The sequence below is a fragment of the Pholcus phalangioides genome, unplaced genomic scaffold (assembly GCF_987345545.1).
Source record: "Pholcus phalangioides strain wild (caught in Gottingen) unplaced genomic scaffold, Ppha-v1.0 ptg000041l_1, whole genome shotgun sequence".
Classification (NCBI taxonomy): domain Eukaryota; kingdom Metazoa; phylum Arthropoda; class Arachnida; order Araneae; family Pholcidae; genus Pholcus; species Pholcus phalangioides.
Genome location: NW_028301627.1, coordinates 7368036 through 7391188, shown reverse-complemented (window position 1 = coordinate 7391188; position 23153 = coordinate 7368036). Strand labels below are relative to the sequence as shown.

Here is a 23153-nt window from a genome sequence, read left to right as displayed (position 1 = left end):
TGCCAATACTGAAGTCATAATCATAAAAAATATCAAAAACTCATGCAATTTTCTCATGGGAAAAAAATATATACATAAATTCCAACGCAAATAATCATAAATACAAAAACAAGTTAATTAGTAGTACAAGTATCCTGAAATTAAACAGTAAAGGTATGATGTGTTCATTATGTTGAAGTAAAAAAGAAAAAGGGGAGAAGAAATGTATATACATGTACATATTGTGGCTGGCTTTCGGAGTGATACTTCAATTAGACATTAAAAGGGATTAATAAGATTTGCAGTTATGGAACTATGTGAAAATAAATTTCAATATCATTTATTGAGTGAAGATATTCTTTAAGTTTTCTTTTGAAATGAGGCAGATTTGTAATTGTTTGCATTTAATATGGTATTGAATTGAAAAACCTTGGCGCTATGAAAATGAAGTGTTTTTGCAATATATCTTTGTGTGCATGTGGAATAGAAAAAATACAGTTTGGTCTACGTGGATATACTGTAGTGCGCATGGGCAAATGGTACAGAGTAATTGCAACTTTTAGCAAGTACGGCTGACGAACAATTAAGACGTCAGCATTACGGAAAAGAATATTAGACTGGGTGTTATAGTCATTATATATTAGTCGAATTACTTTCTTTTATAGATTAATTAAAGGACGAATATTACTATTGTAATCTCCACCATATATACAAAGACCGTAATATATGTGTGATTGAAACCACGAAAAATGCAAATTTCTGATGAACACTTTATTAACCTGACTTCTGAGATGAAAAAACTTGAAAATCACGTACCTCAATTTATTATGTAGAAAGTTTACGTGGGATTTCCATTTCAAATTATTATCGAAATAGAGACCGAGATATTCAATACTTTTGACAGCTTCAAAAATCGCGCTCTAAAAATAAAAAACAAAAAGGAGATTGAGTAAAACTTTCAGTTATGAAGTTACATAAAATAATTTAATTAGCACAAAAAAAAAAAAAAGACGTGCAATGTAGACGGAGCTGATAGTTACCTGTAAATTACCAGAAATAGTGTGGATGCAGTGAGCTCCTCGATCAGAATAGAGCAGATAGAGGGTATACCTCGGTAATTGAATATTGGTACCGGTATTGTTATGAATAAATAACATAAGATGTCATCCAATCATGTTCTCTACATAGAGAGCAATTAGACCAGTACAGGAATTCGGAAGACAGATGTCAGTAATTCATTCCTAAACACATAGTAGACATATTCCCGAAAAATAAACTTCACGTTAAGTACCAATTCGTTAGAAGTTCCTCAGAGGAATTTTGATTAGATGCACGTGTGGCTTAGTAGTAGCCGTGTTGGCGTACTACTAGCTTATTGCATAAATATGGCATTCGTATATCTCTATTCCTTTTGTGTACAGCATTTACTTCCGCGTTCACACCAACTGATTCTCAATATTCGAGCCGTGGCTCCCAGTGGTATCTCGTAAAACTTATTAAAGAATGTTGCTTCGAGCAAGGATATATCGATGTACTTGTGATGACAGCTATATTCAGAGTTTACCTGATTTGTGTAAGTGATATTTTCATGAAGGGGCCGTTTACGTTACATGGTCACTGGGTGTCCTAAGTTTGTGAATCTCCTGGCGTTATTATTTACATTTACTCAACATATCGCTATACAAGTCTGCATCAATTACAGAGGTTTGTGACGTGTACCAAATGTGTGTGGACACATCTGTACAACGACAACAAACTGGCCATGGCCCCCGTTCTGTCCCTATAGGTGATAAGAGCTGGTTGCCCAGAGGGTTTGGGCCATGGTGGAAGAGCGATGCAACGCCTAAGCACCGAAAGACCACAAGCGGGCAAGACATACCTGTACAGGTTTGAGAGGTCTACCCCCCTTTTAATAAGTTTTGCTCTACCTCCCCATCCGTTTTTGGTTTAATTTGAGTAATTACTGTGACCAACCACTGTGTGTGTGGTGTTGCACCTGATAGAGCGTTTTGTTTTTTACTGTATCTATATAATTTGTACAGCTGTAGCTCATCTTTCTTCAATTTCTGGTTAGAAGGATTATCCTATGAACCCCCTATACAGTACATCTTAATAACGTCAGATTATCCATTTTCAGGTGAAAGATACGTTCCCGTCGGGGACTCGTCCGGACGAGAAATCGTCGCTCAGAACGGTTCTTTACTCATAAAAGAAGTCATCGAACGGGACAAAGGGTACTATCAATGTCTTGCCAGGAACGATATCGGTCAACCAATCATGAAAGAGATCCAAATCACGATCCACGGTAAGCGTTACATGTATCTAAAGCATACGAATAAAAATTTTCACCATTTTGCGTATTTTAGTTCTTTCCTCGCACCGAAATACCGATTTCATGAAAATTTTCTTTGTAAGTAGAGCCGATATTCGAGTGTATATGAATAAATATTTTGACAGCTGGCTTTATAGTTTCAAATCTGTCCGATGTGTGGCGCTGCGTCCTTGTAGATGCCATTATTCCTAAATAGCATTATACACACACACAATATACTGTGATCATCACCAACCGTGATCGTTTGAGTTGTTACAGGGTGAATCATCTCGCTAATTCAGGAATGTACAGAAGATGAAGTTCGAAATAATAGTGTGGATATTAGTGTACTGTGTCTTATCTCTCATGGGTATCGTCAAATCAACAGATGAAGAAGGTGAGTGATACTCTAATTTATTATTATTTTACATTTATCGATCGCCATGTTTTAAATATCGTGTCATGCTGATCATGAGGTTGCACTGTACTGCATTTTTATAAGTGCATAAAATATCTAACGAACGTGGGTAGAGTATTATGCATGCTCATCTACATTCAGATGTAATTCTCCATTTGGAATTTGATGTCAAAAAACAGTATATACCACGCTTGAATCAGTTCAGATTATATACAAGGCCCCGAAATCCTTAGGCCCCCCATTAGCTGCTTAGATTTAGAAAGAGCAACACCTAAGAATTCCTAACAGCCTATGACATGATTTGAATAAATAATCAAAAATTTTAGCTTGAAGCTATGATCATTTTAATACTTTAAAATGATCATATATACACTCGAATAGCGTTCCTGTCTATCTTGATAGGTCCCCCAAGACTACACCAGGTCCTGTTTCCTGACTACGTATCTTCTGGAAGGAAAGTACTGATAATGTGTGTGGCCCAGAGTGGAACGAGGCCATTGAAATTCATCTGGCATAAAGATGGACGTGCTATAAATGAAATTCCCGATGTTTCTATTGATGACGAGAGCGATTATTCGGCCCTCACCATCAACGCTGCGAGTGCATCACACGTTGGGAACTATTCTTGCACCGCGGAGAATGTTCACGGGAGGGATACTCGGTATGGGAGTATCCTGCTGAAAGGTAAGTCACACTTCAGTTCTCTGAACATTTTTATTAGTGATGAAACAGCTTATTATTTAAAGGCTTCAAACGCAATATTATGCAGACTATTTTCGTGGTTTTTAAACCTGATTTAACCAATTTCGTGAGTTGATCACCATTCCAAGTTGTCCACCTTTGTAAGCTGTACACCTTTCTAAATTGTTCACAATCATATAAAGTGCACCTGTCTAAATTTCACATCTTTGTATACAGTACACCTGTCCAAATTGTTTGCCTCTCTATATAGTTTCCCTATCTAAATTGTTCGATTTTGTATGCAGTACACCTGTCTAAATTGTTTACCTTGGTAAACAGCACAAACACTTTCACACCTTTGTCTATGTTTATCGATTTCGTAAGCTGATCATCTTTTCATTTCTACCATCTCTGTAAGGTGTACACCTGTCTGACCCACTATTGTTAGTTTTATACTTGCTTAAGTTTGAACACTTTTATAAGCTACAGCTTATGAAAGTCAGATAACCTTTGTAAGCTCTACACCTGTCCAAGTCGACCATCTTTATAAGCTGTACAATTATCGCAGTTAACCACTTTTGCATGCTTTACATCTGTCAAACTCGACCACTTTTGCATGCTTTACATCTGGCAAACTCGACCACTTTTGCATGCTTTACATCTGTCAAACTCGACCACTTTTGCATGCTTTACATCTGTCAAACTCGACCACTTTTGCATGCTTTACATCTGTCAAACTCGACCACTTTAGCAAGCTTTACACCTAAGTTAACCATCGTTTAGCTCGACTCTTGAGTCGACCATCTTTATAAGCTTTGCACCTGTTCAAGGCAACCACTTTTCTAGCTTTCGTAAGCTATAAACCTAAGTTCATCACCTTAAGCTGCAGCCTGTCAAAATTGACCATCTTTACAAGATGTACACCGGTCTTTATCACACCTTTGAGCTTTACATCCAAGTCTTCTACTTTTAGAAGCTTTATTCTTGTCTAAATTGACTAATTTCGTAAGTTGATCAAGTTCCCAAGTTTTCTGCCCTTGCAAGTTGCCAACTTGTCAACTACGATCATGAGATATCCCCTGTTGTTTTTTTATGGATCACGCTCTGCCCACCATCTATCTTTAACAAAAAAAAACCCTGCCTATAGGATTCTTTTCAAGGATGACGAGGCAGAGGTCATAAAAATGAGAATTGAAAAAAAAATTCATTTATAAGGTGGATTAGTGCAAATTTACAGCTGAATTTTACTGATATAATATATTAATATATTGCAAAATTTCTTCATATATAAATTTCTTCTTCTTATCATGTGGGTGTCTATGTTGTCCGTAACTCAATGAAGTAAAAAAAAATCTACATAGAGAGAAAAGGCAACCCACACATTTCTGCATTCAGGGTCTGAAACGGTTAAAGTCCGTATTCTCTCTCTGAAAATTGTAGTTTCCCGTATTTTTCCATTAAATATTTTCAGCCTACCTTAGGCTTTACTCAAAAAAAAAAAAAAAAAATAACATTGGACTCTACCATCTAGTATCAGGCCATCAACAACGATTCTTTTGTCTCTCTTATACCCAATCACAGCAGAGTAGTGCTCTCAATGCTAAACCAGATTTATAAATCTGATGCAACCTTTAAGAACAAAGAAATGTGGAGTAGAAATTGAAAAGCTTTTAATTTATTAGAAATGTTGCGTAATACCTGTGTGTTGCTCAATATATATGTGTTGATTTAATTCCGATCTCGAACCTAACCAGCCTTTCCCCTTGTTATAGTTCAACCTGTTTGGGTGACGCCACCTATCGACGGTAATTTCCCAGCGGGAAGTTCAGTCACACTGGACTGCAAAGCCGACGGATATCCGAAGCCGGCGATTCGCTGGAATTTCAAAAGTAATTTCTGCATAACGTCGTTCACGTTATTTCTAAACCATTTTAAAGCATCCAGTCAAAATGCCTGTCGTATAATGTCTGTCATTTCATCAAAACAGGTGACGAAAGCTCGTCGATAGACCTGAACGCCAGCAAAAAACACGAACTGTTCGAAAACGGGACGCTGTACATCCCTTCGATATCCAGCCGTGACAATGGGCGGTACACTTGCGAAGCGTCCAATGGCGTCGATTCTTCCATCACGAAGACCGTAACCGTCAAAGTATATGGTAAGGATCATGGTAAAATACGCATGTGCTTCAGTATAACTCTTCGTTCGTACATATGGATACCACTCCTTTCAGAAATCACACAGAAATTCTGTGAAGGAAATCCTAATTTTTCGATACCCTCTTAAAGTCATCATCGATATCGTTTTTACTTATAGAATCTACCGCTACGTGGCGCTAAGTGTCCACTCTTTTGCACAAATTGTACACCACAACACCTATTCTGTATGTTTTTTCAGTGTCGAAGCGTTTGATTCGGAGAGAACCTCTGAATTTACTCGTGATTTACAACGTTAAGATGTGATGATGTGTTATCGAAATACTCCACAGATAACAATGTGCCATTCCTATGTGATTAGTAGAGTGGTTATCATAATAGTTATCCTGAGTACGGATCCAGTGTTATCACAGATCGGTAAGTACCAGTTCCATTTCAATCAATCTTAAAAAAATACGATGTTTTTAGAAATTACCAAGTCATTAATCCATTAATACTGGACAATACTGGCTAGAATTGTATATAATAGTAATACAAATAAATAAATACTTGTACATTCGTGCTTTTCCCCCCACAGGTATGAAAGTACAACCTTTCAATTTCCCGAAACAAATCGCTGCTGGAGAAAAAGCCGTAGTGACATGTACGCCATCAGTCGAGGGCAATTCAGTGAAATTTTCGTGGTGGTATAAAGGGGTCGAAATATCCGAAGATAATAGGGTTAAGGTCATTCCTTACGGTGATTTCTCGTCTTTGGTCATCAGTCCGGTCACTCATGAGGACAGCGGCAACTATACGTGTCGGATCACGTCTACGAATAGCATCGCGGAATTCACTGCCGAGCTCAAAGTGCAAGGTGAGTACTATATTAATTAATCCTCTATGGCTCACTTCCATAAAAAAAGTGGATGTACATTCGTGCTTTTAGCATATTTTTAATAAAAATAATTTATGAGTGCATTAATTTAAACAATTATATTGTTTTTTTAATTAGTTATAATTGTCAAAATTAAGGGTAAAATATGCACTTTTCTCTTTACTTTACTGTTATCTATGAAAAAATTTAAAATATTGATTGGAAAAGTTGAATTGCTGCTTTTAATTTCATTTTGAATTTCCTCAATTTGGTGAAATTTTTGCTCTAAACACGTAAAATTTCAGCGCCTCCGAAAAAAATGGCACTCTATAAGAAATCGACTATGTCTAGACAGGGTGTCCTGTAATACAAACACAACGCCACAACAGGCAAAATGCCCAACGAGGTGGCTGAGAAAAAGATGCCCATAAAATGGATGTGCACATAACAAATATGTAATTAAATGTTGTAATTACATAATATGTAATTAAATGATGTAATGTTTGTAATTAAAAATGTAATTACAAACAATATATATACATGATGAAATATTATACAATGCCCATAAAGAATATTATGGTTGTCTTATTGTAAGTATGGATAGCGCCTCGATTTACCCCAACATGTTTATCGTATTTCTTTTTGAACGTGTCAATTGTGTTACAATTTACTACCTCCGGGGGTAAGCTATTCCATTTATTGACAACCCTATTAGAGAAAAATTCCCTGCGACACCATAACCACGCATTTTCCCTTACTAATCGATACTGGTGTCCCCTTGTAGTAAAAGCAGTCGATTGGCGGTGTACTAAAAGTTCATGGTCCATCCTATCCTAAGGATGATAAGTGTTGATGCCGTCATTATCTTATCACCCTTTCTTCGTATAGATATAGTATGCATTTCAAAAATGTTGAAAAGGCGTTCAACAATTACCCTGTACCAGTTTTGAGAGGGGAAAATACAGTGTGTAACAAAATAAAAAAATATAAATTTTTAAATGGTCTCCTTGTCCTTTAACGTCCAATTAGGAAGTAGTTGCCCCGTATCTCCTGAGACCAACAAAAAAGTGCAATATTCGTTGAGACATTGGAATTCAAAAATCGGAGAGAAGTTGTGAGAGAACAGCAAAAACTAACGGACAGCTCTCCTTTCCCTCATCTACGCTGTTCTGTCCATAACTCTTCTCCGATTTTTTGAATTGAAATATCTTAGCTAATATTGCATTTAGAAACATGAATTTTTTTTTTGGTTGGCCTCAGGAGATACAGGGCAACTACTACCTAATCAAAGAACGAGGAGACCATATAAAAGGTTTTTTTCATTTTATGACACACTGTATTTTCACTCTCAAAACTTATGCGGGTTAATGTTTTAATGTCTTCTGAGCAGTTTTTCAAATTGTAATCACATACCTCTACGACGAACGGTTGATGAGATAAAGGCCGTGATATAGCACTCACAGGACACACTGTATAGCCATATTTTCTGCTGAACAATCACTGAAAGAGGTATCTTCTAAAATATCAAAAAAATTGAGAGAAATTGAGACGGGAACAGATTGTACTTACAATCATAAGATTCAAAACTAAAAACGTAAGAAAACATAAATCAAATAGAAAAAACACTTCATATAAGGTGTAAAGTTAAAATCGTCCAAGGACGAAACGAGGCCACGTGGAACTGTTCCACAGTCTATCTGAACGGCATCTAAAGCCATAAAAATAGCGGTCGACTTTGGCCACTGGAATTTTCTGCGGAGGTCGGATCGGCCGTCCAAGATTTCGAAAAAAGAGTTGTCGGAAGGCAAATTTACCGTGTCGTGTACCAGTTTATAGCACATTATTAGGTCAGCTCAAGCCGCCGTCCACGCCAAGTATCTCGAGTCTCCCTTGGTATGACCTTCCACCAATACCTGGAAGTCGTTTAGTAAAAGCCCTTTGAGAACTCTCAATGAGTAGTATTTCTTTAATTTTGTGTGGACACCACACCTGCGAGCAGTATTCAAAAATCGGTCGGACATATGTGCAAAAAGCATAATGATATATAATACAGTGAAACACCTGTTTGACAAGGACAGGGTCCCAAGGTGACGTCTTCGAAAAGTTTGGAAAAAACCGCCGCTGATTTAAATATACACAAAAGTATAATAAAAAAACTCCGGTGGCATTGTTATGTGGGTCACTCAAAAATTTTTTTTAAGCATTGTATTAACATTTTTAACGCCAATAGAGGCCAAGAATGAATTTAAAAATCCCGCAATACTAGAGTGTTAGAGTTACGTCATTCAAACAACACGATCAGGTACAGCATAGAAAAAGAAGCAATAACTAGTTTCTAGAACAGAGATACGGGAGGAAAGAAAGTGAAAAAAAAATTTGCGCGAGAGGCGATGAGTAGCCGAATGTTTCATTTTTAACAATTTTTTGCGGCTTTAATAATTTCATTCCGCCGCTGATTATTATTATTATTATTTCTTTTGTTTTGTTTGTATTTTTGTTCCTGTGTGAGATGCGAATGCACTTCATAAAAAAAAAAAATAATAATTCCAGCGCCCACAAAAACTCAGAATACGTGAAAGAAGTAATTTCAGAATTGATGAAATTCAGAATTTATTAAAAAAAAAACTATTCCAGAACTGACGGGAATTCAGAATATAAATATTTCCGTAGTAATTTCTTTCTAAATGAAAATGCAGAATCCCAGAGTTGATAAAAAATTTAGAATTTATGAAAGAAGTTGTTGTCAGCCTAAGTGTGGGATCCGGTGTGACAGCAGCAGCAACATCTAAATACAGGGTGTCCTGTATATAGGTGTTACTGAGGCTAATTACCACCCTCATGGAGATAGAAGGCGCTCCGCACGCTGCTTGTGACGTCAGTAAGTAGTCCATTTTTCCTCAGAATATTCAGGAAGTATTCAGTCAATTTTCCTCAGAATATTCAGGAAATATTCAGTCCATTTTCCTCAGAATTTTCAGGATATATTCAGCCAATTTTCCTCAGAATATTCAGGAAATATTCAGTCAATTTTCCTCAGAATATTCAGCGCTGGATTATTGCGACCTTTATTTCATCAACCGTTCATCGTAGAGGTATGGTTCCAATTTAAAAATGCTTAAAAGGTGTTAACAAATCCCTGTGTTATTCTGAATTTTTCTTATTTTTGCTATGTAACACGATATCGGGATTGAACTTGTAATGATATTTTTCATAAGTATGCTTCAAAGAGGGAGGCATCACCTCTTGTAGAGAGCACTGGAATAAACGAGCTCGTTGTTAGTAACTACAGGTATAATAGTTTCTTATGGGCTAACTAAATGGGCTTGGAAAATCTGAGAAAATTGATGCAATGTCGATATTAATGTTTCATTATTTTGATTTTCTGAATTTAAAATGCTTAATTCACTCATTAAATGAAGCTTGCGATGAAATTTATCCCCTAATGATGAAAACTTGAGCTTTTTTGTGGTGAAACCGAATCTCTCATTCTTAATTGGTGGCCCCCTATCTCGGTGGTTGTGCATGATAAAATTTGCTATGTGGGGGGGTCATCGTCAACCATTTCCACTCCACTGCTGGAGGAAAGTCTCCTCTAAATTTTTCCATTTTGATCTGTCTGATGCTTTGGCCATCGAGTTGGCTCCTGCCACTTTCCTAATCTCATCAATCCATCTTGCTTCGGGACGCCTTCTCGGACGTTTAACACCACGGGGGTACCACTCTAGAATACTTGTGGTCCGGTCCATCTGCTGTCCTGTCTTCTTGCTATATGCCCACCCAATTTCCATTTCAAACGTTTAATTCTTTCCATAATGTCATATACCTTTGTATGGTTCCTTATCCAAATGATTCGTTTTCTGTCTCTTTTTGTGATGCCTAGCATACATTTTTCCATGCTCCTTTGTGTTGTTTTCTGTAGCCTTTGTATCCTCCTGCTCGCGAGTGTCCATGTTTCCGCTCCAGAAGTCAGGGCTGGTAGCACACACTGGTCAAAAACTTTTCTTTTCAGGCATAATGTTATGTGATTCTTCCGAATTACACAGTGTTTGCCAAAAGTACTCCATCCAATCCTGATCCTTCTGTTTCTTTCATTTGACCATCCACCGAGACCATCCACCCCTTTGGAAAAGAGCGCAAACCATCCCAAGATGGGTCTCTCTGGACGGTCAGTGGTCATGTCTGTGTGTTTCTTTCATTAATGATTCCGTTGTCCGCAGGGTGATTTCTTGTCCCAGGTATATGGTACATAGCTTTCTACTTCTTCTATCACTGTGCTGTTGAGCAAGATTGTCCTCTTCAAAGCAAAAGGGTTGAACATAACTTTAGTCTCTTGCAGATTCATTTTCAAGCCCTTCCGAATACTTGCCTTAGCCAATTCTTGTATCATTTCCTCTAGTTGGTGTGAATTACTGCTGTTGATAACAATGTCGTCTGCAAAACGCAAATGGTTGAGAAAGCCTCCATTCATTTTAATTGCTTTCTTACCCCAATCCATGTGGGGGAATATATACGCGGGTATTTGCTAAAAGTTGGGAAAGAACAGCATAAATGAGGAAAAGAAACGTTTCCCGTTAGTTTATGCTTATCTCCCCCCCAACTTTTCATTGTCTTTCGAATTGATATATCTCAGTGAATACTGCAGTTAAAAATATGTTATTTTTTGTTAGCCTCTGTAGGAATAGGGCAACAACTTTCTAATTGGAAGTTAGAGGACACAGGGAGACCTTTAAAAAATTTAGATTTTTCATTTTGTGACTGTATAGCATGTTTCGGTCTTTATGATTACATAAAACTTGGTAAGACGGAGTATGTTTCAAATATACCATTTTCTATATGATATTTTACTGGAAGAGACTCAATTTTTTTTGATAACTCTTGAAATGTTAAAATTGAGCTTAAATCTTTCCGAAGAAATTAGCGTTTTGCAATTTTACAGCTCAAATATATTTTGGATTTTTAAATATTTCTGTCTGGAAATTTCAAGATTGTATTTCGTCGTAGCTCCTCCGAAATGGGTGAGAAAGCCTGAAGACAAGAAAGTAGTGTCTGGAGGGAATGTGACCTTCCACTGCGCAGCTGATGGAAGTCCAAGTCCAACTCCCAAGTGGTTCATGGTGAAAAGTAAATACTCATCTCTACATTTCTATAAAAAAAATATTTTATAAATACTAGTAACACACTGATACTGATATTTTACAGACATTGACACTTTATAAATATTGATAAAGCTAAAAAACGATATTACATTTTAGTAGAAATAATAATGTTTACACAATGATGCTAATGATTGATTTCATTAATGTGTTTAGAAAATGATTTAGTACACGCATGGTAATCTTTAGTTACGAAAATAATATGGTAACATACAAACAATGTTGCAGATGTGTATAGAAAATAGACATAAAATACAGGGTGTTCCATAAAAAGAGGTTGAAAAATTCATAAAAATTGAATGCATTCGTATATTTTAATGCGGTTTTGGCAAAATTTATTCTCATGAAACGGAACTTTTATCGATACATAAAAAAATACTTCAATATTTTATCGATAGAGGGCGCTTTACTAAAGGAAAGCATTAGTGACTGAGAACCTGAACATTTATTAATCACTTCTCTTTCGGAAACACACGTAGACCAGTGATTCTTGGCTGAGGTAGGACAACTACATTAATTTGTATTCTATCCAGCAATGTCAATATCACAATGAAAAAACTTAAGAGCCGTTCAAGCACTACGTCACCAAATTTGACTCCCACCCTCCCTCGTCGGCAAAACTCTGAACCTCCCCACCCGTCAACAAAATTTTGTCGATGCCACAAATATTCAAAACAAAAATGAAATATCGGAAGAAAAAAACTTTATATGTTGTTATAATCAATTTCTGTTAGTTTTAATGTTATTTGAAGCCTCCATCGATGCTGACGTAAGACTTGAATGACCCTTCATGTAAGCGTCGGTAACAAGAAAATTCAGAAATGGGCTATTTGTCGCACACCCTGCATTTTATAGGACTCTGATTTGCATATTATCAGTTACATTCTTTCGTGCAACTTTTGACAAAGATTTGAACTTTTTCCCCTATACCAAAAGAAAAAAGTCCTTTTTAATCCACTTTTCATGTTTTGAAGGGGCAAGGACCTCCTATGTCCCTGCGCACTCCTTTTTGGGGGCCAGCGAAGTCTCCTGGATAGGGGGCATCCAGTCTTCCGCTAAAGATGCTCGTCTTCCACTATGAAGGTTACTATCAAGGTCCATGGGTTCGAATCCGGGCATAGAACATCAGAAGCAAGTTCTTTAGCTACCGAGCCTGGGGCGACCACCGATGGATGGAGCCTTCATTTCCCTCCCAACTTCAATGGTTGGAAATTGCCGTATGGCGATATATGACCGGAGTTGGTGTGCGGTGAAGTAGTCTAGGTGGCCGCTTTTTTTCTGTCCTGGCTCAATTTTGCTGACGAGGGGGAGGAGGGGGAATCAAAAATGGCCAAAATTCTGTTTTCGTGATACTTGAATGCCCCCCCCCCCACCCAACACAAATATTTGCATTGATTTTAATCAAAAGCATTCTCTTGTATAGGCTTTGCAAAAATGAGATTAGATATATTTATGGAAAATAGTCAATTGTTATCTCGAACCCCTGAAGAATTGCATTCAAAATGTATGTGTCAAAGACCGAAGTGCGGCCAATTCACGAAATGGCCAAGAGCTCTGGCCGGGCGATACACGAAGTGGCCGAAGATTCCTAGTAAAAGTTCGATGTGTTGATGTAAGATGGTCCGGTAGGCGCCAAATCCAATATTTTCATCGCCAACGTGTGATGCATGGCATATAGTAGCTGTATTGGATTAGGGCGTCTAAAGATACGGGCGGGCTCATCGAGCGATAATGCAGACGTCACAGCGCTCAGTAATGAAGGATATGTCGGCTACGCATGCGCTTTTGTTACACATAATCTATTCTAAACCATTATATCTTAAAGTTTTCGATTTCATTTTTTCTGTTCGTAATATTGGTACGTGGACGCAGTGCCGTCTTAACGCATGGGCCCGGGGCATCAAGTGAAGAGGGGCCTCAGGAAAAATCACTTGGTCCCTGGGGCCTATGATGCTCTTTACACGGCCCTGCGTGGACGACCACTAGTTATTCTCGGCTTTGTAAAGTTAGTGAAATTTTAATGCATTTTTTTAACGGTTTCCGAGGCATCGTCGACCATTACCGGGCTCACTCTTAGCGATGAGCCTGCTAATATTTCTAGGCTTCATACGACGAGAGAGAGAAAAAACGATTTTTATATAATAACATTAGACATATAGTTTTGTTTTGCTAAATTAAAAAATAATAATTACTGAATCATGACTGCGGGGTTTGAAGGGTTGCCTTAGCTATAGTGGGCATGATTTTCACCAAAAAATACGCCAACTCTGCGATAATCTCGAATCGTGTCTTTTATTATTGGACTTAGACTAGAGATTACCAGCCACTTCGTGAACTAGCTGGCCAAAGGCCCAAAATTCAGACATTGGCCGGGTCAATATTCAACGAAGTAGGGGGGCCAGTTCGCGAAGTAGCCAATTTCGGGATTTGACAGTAACATATGAATTTGTTTGTTTTATAACAAGATTTTTTTTCTTCTGGACACTCGTAGATGATGTAAGAAGAGATGTCAGAGCCGATACGAGATTCAACATGAATGCCTTTGGACTGACGATAGCTCAAGTCCATAAAGACGACGAGGGAGTCTTCGAGTGCGAATTATCTAACGGAATAGGTGACGTACTGCTGTCTAAAGCCCTTCTGACTGTACTAAGTGAGTTCGTTTCATCCAATTTGTCATGTCAAAATTTACATCTATTGCGATCGTACGATGACTTCTCTGTGAGCACTAGTCGATAAATGGGAAATATAACTAAATGTTTTGGCTGTATCTGCGGCTAAAATTTTCAGTGGATGGCACTAAATAGCAAACAATATTCAAAATTTGACAGACAAATCAGAACATTGTATCCAGTCTTTTGTGCAATCCTGATACCTCAAGGATGCGTAGGGTAATCAACCTGATGGTATGTTGAAACGATATAAAAAGCCCATCTTCTACTAACCCCCAGGGGTTCCCTTTTTTCTGGAGAGTGCAGGCCACTTCACTAGTTTGGAAGCGTGTCGCGGGCCACTTGAGTTACATGAAAATGTACCACGGGCCACTTGAGTTGTTTTGGTGCGTGTGCTACGAGTTACTCGGGTGATTTGAAACTGCGCCGCAACCGCTGGAAATTGCTCCAAGTCCTCTAGAAATTGTTCCGTGTCACTCGGGTAATCTGAAAATGCCTCACGGGCCACTTGAGTTATTTGGATAACGCGAGTCGCTCAAGTGATACGAAATTCAGTCGTAACCGCTTGAGGAATTTGAAAATATCATTTCAGTGATTTATAAAAATACCATGTACCGCTTAAATGAACTGTAAATCTGTCGCGGACCTCTTCAATGATCTGCAAATGCACCACGTGCCACTTAAGTGAACTGGGGATATGTGTCACGGGGATCCTCCCTCAAGTGATTTAGAAATATGCTTGTCTTCACTTAAGTGATCTAGATATGCGCCATTGTGTGGCAATTACGATGATTTCAAAATGTGTCGCGAACCACTGAAGTAATCTAGTAATGCGCCACGGGCCCCTCTCAAATGATTTGATAATCTATCGTGAGGCACTTGAGTGGTTTGGCTATTTGACGCGGGCCACATCAGATAACTCCGAGGGCCACGGGCTATAAGCATGTATGTTATAAACAGATGAGATCTTGTGGTTATATAATGTAATCGATGTCCTATTCAACATGGATGAATAATCTTCCGAGTAACTCACATTATATTTATATTTTCTCACGCCCTCTATCGTGTAAATTATTAAAAACAATTCATAATTTTATTGAAACCGAATATTTTTGATTGAGTTTCCGTGCAAAATTATATTATATCATATTTTGTGATGTATTTTGCGCACAAATTGTATATAACGTTCGAAATTTTCTGTAGAATGCCATATAAAAGTGATGTTGAAAGTATTCTAGAGCGTGTCATTTTGCACAATCGTTATGCGCCAAGCTCGCGTATATCATTACATTAAAAGTTCGCAACCACAAAATTTTTCACCATGTAACCGTGGAATGTCGTTATATCCGTTGATTTTGATAAAATTTCTACATACAATCGCTTTTTTCGATATCGATAATTGAAGCTCAACGTATCTGGAATTAGTTCGAAATTATTTTCCGAGACGGCGCCACAAGCCTCATCTCGAAGGATGTAATGTATGTTGGGTTTTTAGACATTTTTTTTAGATCGAATACACTATTGTCGGCCATTACACTATGATTCTCCTGCAATACATTATTCACCGATGAGGATTGAGCATGAAGTATATCGCTATCAAGATTTTTATCGGGATTCTTCGATGTTATTACGCCACTGCGGATGGAGGTGAGTGTTATTATAACATAATATTAATACATCTGAGATATATAACTGTGTTGTAGTTGGTCAGCGTTTCTCAACAGAGATTCCCTGAGATAATATCACCATAGATTGCACGAAAAACAACAATGAATTTTTATGTATATAAAATATAGTAATGTTCTAATGAACATGAATAGTCTCTTACCAAGTGTTCAACGCAATTTGAGTGGATAGATATTATTTAGAACATGAATATTACGCATTTCAGAGATTCCTTAGAGCTTTGATGTTGTTTTAAGGGTTCCCGGATTGATTTTAGACCATAGATATTTTTCCATGTGATTCATGCATCATGGGATATTTCGCATGTGAATCTTAAAACTAGCATCTAACATGTCAGGGCTTTCTAGAACGTGTGCGTTACTTCGATTGTTCCATAGAGCGTTGATATTGTTTCAAATACTCCTAGAATAAGAATGCAATTTTTAGGACTCTTCAGAATAGGGGGTTCTTAACCAGGGGGTGCGAGATTGGAAAGCTAGCATGTTGACTAATTATTCAGAAAGCTTGGATCAATGTGAAAATGTAAATTTTGAAAATTTAAAAAAAAAATGTGAATCATACCGACACCTCATTTTTCAAGCTCCCACTCACAGAAATGTAATGCGCAAAATTCGAACGTTTCCAGTTTTGAGGACACAATTTTTACCTCTTACTTGCGGATCCAGATGATTTTGCAGGAGTTTCTTTTTCTGCGACGATAGATGCATTTCTTTTCGACCTTAATTCCACGAGTGATGATTAATTTAATAAAAGATGGTATCATTGAGAGAGAAATGCAAATCAGCACACGAATGGAATTTCAAAATTCTAATTTAGAACAATCTTGGTAAGCACAGCTGAAATAATTTTCGAAATAAAGAAAGACAGCTTTGCAAATACATCTACCATTCGCCACCACCTACTTTTGCAAAATGAGTGTTCATCACTTTTGCTGGTGGAAACAAAAACCAGAAATGGATCTAAATGTAATTGATAATATGCTAGTAGCAGGGCTAGACGAATCCCGGGTGCCCAGTCACCATGGTGATTAGAAAAATTGGTATTGGCAACTAAGATTTCCTTTGTGTAGTTGCTAAATTGCAGGCTGAGAGCAGCACGAAATGTTTGGAATTTACAGCAGCAAATCTGCCAACACGAAAGAGGGTCACTATGTTTTGAAAAAAAAGGGATAAGAGACACTATTTTGAACCTTTTTCTTCTGGTAAATTTTGTTGGCACCTGAAAATTTTACCTGACGCCCAGATCGTTTTGTGATTTCTCCAGCCCTGGGAAGTAGCCCCGCTTTTAAAGAAAGAACCTCAATTTTAAAGCACAACAAATTAGTTACTAAATATCGACATGCCATTAAAATTTTCTTGCGTTGATATAATATATTTGTGTATATTATTTTTACAAGGATGACGTCACTCTCCGGAAAGTTAAAGGACGTGTGTTCGATTCCCCGCAGGGGCAGTTGAATTTTCTCTCTTTCCGAAATATATCTTCGCAACAGCCAGTTGTTAAAAACCTTCGTATGGTAGCGGAGAGTGACGTCATCCTTGTATAAGTCGCCATCTGGTGGCAACGTCAGCAGTTGTGAGCTTGGCCTGAGTCTGGTCCGGCCGTCCATGTACGGTCCCTTTCAGTGTACACGAGCTCCAAGGAAAGATTGAGAGATTCGGTGCCTCTGTAGTCTAGTGGTCTAGGGCGTTCACCCGGAAAGTGAAAGGACGTGGGTTCGATTCCCCGCAGGGGCAGTTAGTTTTCTCTTTCCGAAATATATCTTCCCAACAGCCAGTTGTTAAAAACCTTCGTATTTTATTTCTTCCAATAAATTAATTTTGCAATTTAGTAACTACACAAAGGAAATTTTAGGCACCAACACCAATTTTTTAGTCACCATGGTGACCTGACGAATGCGATTTGTCCAGCTCTGATGGGTAATTAATGTAATTAAATACGAAACTAAATTTTTTAACAAATTGACGACACATTATCCAATGTGGTCGAGGAGACAAATCGAGTCACACTCAGTGTGTGTGTGTGTGGGAAGGGAAAAATAGGTTAAGAACTACTGCTTTAGATCATTTGACATGCCATGGAATATGAGATGTTAAGGAGTCTCACACCTTTTAACATGGTGAAAAACTTCGCTATAACAGAAGTACGATTAAAAATGCTACTTAACCATTTGTTCATTTCAAATTTTTAACACATAATCTTGATTGTATGCCAGTATAAAACTTTACATATCTCTGATGCTTAATGTTTTGTAAATGTTGAAAAAAAATGCATTAAAACCGCTTGCGTGAATGATAAATTGGCATCAATGCAATTGAATAAAAATTAAATGAAAATATAAAATAAACTGTTTAGTTCACATGAAATGAAGCAAAAATTTAAGATTTCATTGACTCAATCTTATTCAAAATTACAAAATTTGAAATTTATAAATTGAAAAAAATTAAATTCAGAATTTAATTCTAAATAAGACAATGAAATCTAAATATTTTGCTCCATTTCGTGAATTGAAGAGTTTCCTTTATTTTGAATCAATTTTTATTCATCAATTACATTGACTACATGCAATTTTTAAATTTTTTTTTGGTAATTTACAAAATATTGAGTATCAGAGATATGTAAAACTTTATACTGGCATAGGATTTCACATACACAACTATGTGTAAAATATTTCAAATTAAACAATGATTAAATAGTATTCTTAATGATGTTTCTGTTAGAGCGTAGTTTTCACCATGTTAAAAGCTATGAAACCTCTATAGAATATGGTAGTTACTTTAGGGGTTCAAGTACAAAACGTTGAGAAACGCTGTAATAAACGCATTTTGTTTCGGAAACAAAAAAAAAATTAAATTGCATAATAGAAGGACCGTCTTTTTTTGATGAAAAAAAAAATTATGAAATAAATAAATATGAGAAAAATTTGTAAATTTTTTGTATAAGTTGATACTACTGATAACCTATTTTCTAACTTTTTCACAGATTCTCCTCAAATTCACCCGTTCTTTTTCCCCGAGGCGCTGAGCTCTGGTCAAAAAGCATCAGTGTCTTGCGCTCTGAACAAAGGCAAATTACCGATAGACTTCAGCTGGTACAAGAACGGTGAAGAATTGACCAGCAAAAATGGTGTGGAAATACGAAATCCGTTCAAAGATATGTCGGTACTTACGATCGATCCTATAACTCATTCGTCAAGAGGTAACTACACGTGTACCGCGAGTAATGCTTTCGGGAAAGACTCACATACTGCTAGTCTTTTAGTCAAAGGTTAGTTCAAGCTGATTATTTCGATCAATATTCATTTGCGAACATTATATTATTTAAACACAACATGACTATAGTAGTCAAATAATCCGAAATGAAAATCTCTATTGGTTACCTTACGTTCAATACAATTTTCTTAATTCACTCTATTCGCATAATAACTACTATATACACGCGTAGTCAATTTTATTAGCCACACGTATTGCGTACATTAATGCCATGTCTTTTTTAATTAACCAGCACCACCGAAATGGTCAGTGAAACCGAGTGACCAGGTCGGTCACTTAGGCAGTAGATTGGAGGTCAGTTGCAGAGCAACCGGTGAACCTCCTCCAACGATTTCTTGGAAAAAACTGGGTATGTGTATTTATTTTTAATTATTGAAGTAAATTACTTCTGATTCCCAATTATAGTGGAAAAGAAAAAGACATGAAAAATAACGAAAGTACTACATATTCATAATTTATTTTTGTTTATTTTGGATTTGTTTCTCTTAAGGGTCTCATACATTTTAAACTTTTCAAAAAATCTTAAAAATTATGATCTAGCAGAAATGCCATTATAAATTGTTATTTAAATACTGATTAATTCAAAATTTTCGAGAATATTTTCGATTATGAATGCTTTTGATGTACTAACACAAATATTTCACATCTTTAATAGATATTTTTTATCAAATTTTTAAACATCAAGCAAAAATGCATTGTTCGATATTACATCAATACTATGAGTGCATATTAAAATATCATGACATCAATTTAATTCAATAAAAAATTGATTCAAAATAAAGAAAACTGTTCAGTGTTATAGTTGAACTGAAAAGCTACCAGATGCATCACTAATGATTATGTTACCCCTCTATTTGATCAATTAAGAATTCTCCCAGTGCGAATTCTATCTACCTATACTTTTATAAATCCTTTTTAATAATAAAAAAACACCAATACTCCTTACCTCTTAACGTATCACGTACTTCTGCTCGTCTAAATGCCATCTACTCACTGGCATTAGTTCATAAATATATTCTTGAAAAACAATTTTTGCTTTCTGATTCCGAAATTCTATAATAACTTACCCAGAGAAATCCCTGACACTACTGCAATTACTTCCTTTAAAAACCTGCTCGAACTCATTAACATTGAGTCCCATTTCTGATTACATCCTCTAACGTGCTTAATTAAATCATATCTTTAAATCACCTACCATAATCCTGTACAAATTCATGTGCTGGCTCCATATTTATTATGCGTATCATTAACATGTTATTCATATTTTTTTTTATTTTATGTATTTGGGGTCAATATTAAATCTATTAAGAATTCATATTGATATTATTCATATGTAAGTTTTATAGCACCTCCACCGTTGCATGAGAATATCCTTTATTATATATCTTTAACATATTTTATTTATTTTCTGTTAATTATACTATTTTTATTCGTAACCACTATCTTTCTTTTTGTGTTGTTTTTTTCCCCCATCATATATGTGAAAATAATTTCACTGAACTATATGTTATAAACCTATTCATTGTAACAACCAGTATGGGACATTTCGTCTCCTTGGTTGCCAATAGTATAATATAACATGTATTCACACAAATTGTAAAATAAATTTGAAATTGAATTGATGAAGCAAAATATTGAATCGAATATCGAATTCATAAACGATAGGTACTTTTTTAAATTCTAATTTTGAATTAATTTTAAATAAGATTGAGTCAATGAAGTTTCAATTTTAAGTTTTATTTGGCCAACCAAACAATTTTCTTTATTTTGCATCAATTTTTATTCAGTTAAATTGACGCTTTAATTTCTTATGTGCGTAAGGTATTGATATAGTATTATACATATATTTTTGTTGGTATAACATATATATAACATACATAATTAAAAATATTCTCAAAAAATTTCAAATGCATCAGTGATTAAATAAAATTTTTATGGCATTTCTTCTGAACACATTTCCATTTATGAGGTTTTTTTACCATGTCAAAATATATTAGATCCTTTGAATTTTGAATTTTATTTACCTAGTTTTACGCAATTTGATCCATTTAAATATGTATTGTAAAACGAAATAATTTTTAGAATATGTTACATATGAATATTGCATTTTATTATTTTTTCTTATACACTCTTATGTTTTTGTTTGTTTCTTTTATTTAAATTTTATGTTCCCTTTGCTTACCTGAATAATATATTTCAATTTTGACAGTACATTCTGTTCAGGTTAATAATAGTTTTGCTTAATGTTTGGATTTTGTTAAGCGTATTTCGCTATTTTTGCGCATTTTTAAAATCCCTCGGTTGTTTTTGCTTCATTTTCGTTTATATTTATTTCATTTTTAAACGCTAATTTTCCCATTTCTAAAAAAAATTTCAATTTATGTGTTTATCATATCTTTTAATGAAAATATTTTCATTTATGTTCGTTCTGTTTCGTTTAAATTAATCTTATTTTGTTTTTGCTTAGCTCAATCTTATATTCGTTAAATTTGTGTTGTGTTGTTCATCATACTTTCGATTTCATTATTTTCATTTACACAAAATATATTATATTTTATATATTTTACACTATAATATATTTTTGGGTTATTTCTTTGTTTATTTTTACTTAATGAATAATTTTTATTTATGTTCATTTATTTCAGTTTCCTTATTTCGTTTTCTTTATATGCCATTTGTATTACTTTCGAATTTAAATTCAATTATTGTGGTTGTTTTTATTATTTGCATTACATTTTTTTTTAATTTTTCTGTTGAAGTTTTTTCGGCTCAATTTCATTAAATTTTTAAAAATTTTATGAATATTAATTCTTATCTCCATCATTTCATTTGCATGATGCACTTTTGTTTATTTTGCATATTTCATTTCCCTTACACTGTCTTTAGATTTATTATTTTATTTCCAACTTGTGTAGAATTTTTGTTGACGTTTATTTAATTTTAGTTCGTTTATTTTTTTATGCACAATTTTCGGGTTTCTTTTTTTTACCTTTGAATCTTCATTGAATTATTGGATTGTTTTTACTTTTGCTTGCGTTTGTTTCATTTTATTTTTGTTCATTTTTGCTAATATATAATTTTACACCATGTTTTAATATTCTTAACGTTTTCTAAACTTTCTGAAACTTTTACATGAAATCTCAATGCAAATTCTATCATGATCAAATTTTATTAGCTTTTGATCATGATCAAATTTTATTAGCTTTTGATCATGATCAAAATTGAACTTGTATTTTAATAAACATAAAACAAAAATAGCTTTTTAAAAAATAGACTTTAATTTTTGTTTTATGTGTATTGTAATTTTCGTAATCTTTTGTTTCTTCTTACAAATACAAATACAACGCCACAACAGGCAAAATGCCCAACGAAGTGGGCATTTGAAGTCGTTTCTTACTGTATAATACATTTTATGACGCTTGAATCAAATTTTAGTTTTATTCATTTATTTTTGTTTATTTTTCTTGCTATATATCATAATATTTTTGTGTTTATTTCATTTCAGTTTTGGAGAAATATAAAATACTTTCAAAGAAAAATAAATATGTTTCTGCGGCTGTGTTTCATTATATATTTGAAAAAATCTAAGATATATTTGTCCATTTTCGTCATCGTATGGACATATATATCATTATATGTCCATTTTGTCATTTAATCAATATATGCATGATGCACTTTGTTTATTTTTTCATATTTTAATTCTTTCTTATACTGCATCTTGATCTATTATTTTTTTCCCAGCCTTAGCACTTTTTATATCATGTTTGTTTAATTTAGTTTCATTTTAATACACAATTTTTGTTTGTTTTACCTTTGAATTTCCATTCAATTTATTGTGTTGTTAGTTTACGTTTAGTTTAATTTCATTTTTGTTTACATCCGTTTATTTTGTTTTATATGCTGTTTATTTATACTTAGTTTTAAACCTCTCTTTATGCACTATCTGTAATTCTAGTTTGTGTACTAAAT

The 23153-nt window shown here is 35.2% G+C and overlaps 1 protein-coding gene and 1 non-coding gene across 11 annotated transcripts in view; both read left to right on the top strand.

Moving 5' to 3' along the window:
* LOC149065204 (cell adhesion molecule Dscam1-like) overlaps nt 1-23153 on the top strand; it is an 83154-nt gene that overhangs the window by 39814 nt on the left and 20187 nt on the right. For 2 of the 10 annotated variants that reach the window (XM_089254395.1, XM_089254393.1), the window contains exons 1-3: nt 15752-15873; nt 18895-19179; nt 19417-19533. The exons of 5 other annotated variants lie outside the window; for them this stretch is intronic. In XM_089254395.1, coding sequence (XP_089110521.1) covers nt 15807-15873; nt 18895-19179; nt 19417-19533 — 469 coding nt within the window. In that variant the 5' untranslated portion in view covers nt 15752-15806. Of the gene's footprint in view, nt 1-2116; nt 2285-2540; nt 2688-3110; nt 3393-5161; nt 5279-5376; nt 5548-5751; nt 5963-6122; nt 6402-11402; nt 11523-14045; nt 14208-15751; nt 15874-18894; nt 19180-19416; nt 19534-23153 lie in introns of those variants that run through there. 3 more of the 10 variants (XM_089254392.1, XM_089254390.1, XM_089254388.1) reach the window with 3 other exon arrangements.
* Nucleotides 17575-17648, top strand: TRNAS-GGA (transfer RNA serine (anticodon GGA)). The gene has a single exon. It is a non-coding gene; the product is annotated as a tRNA-Ser (tRNA).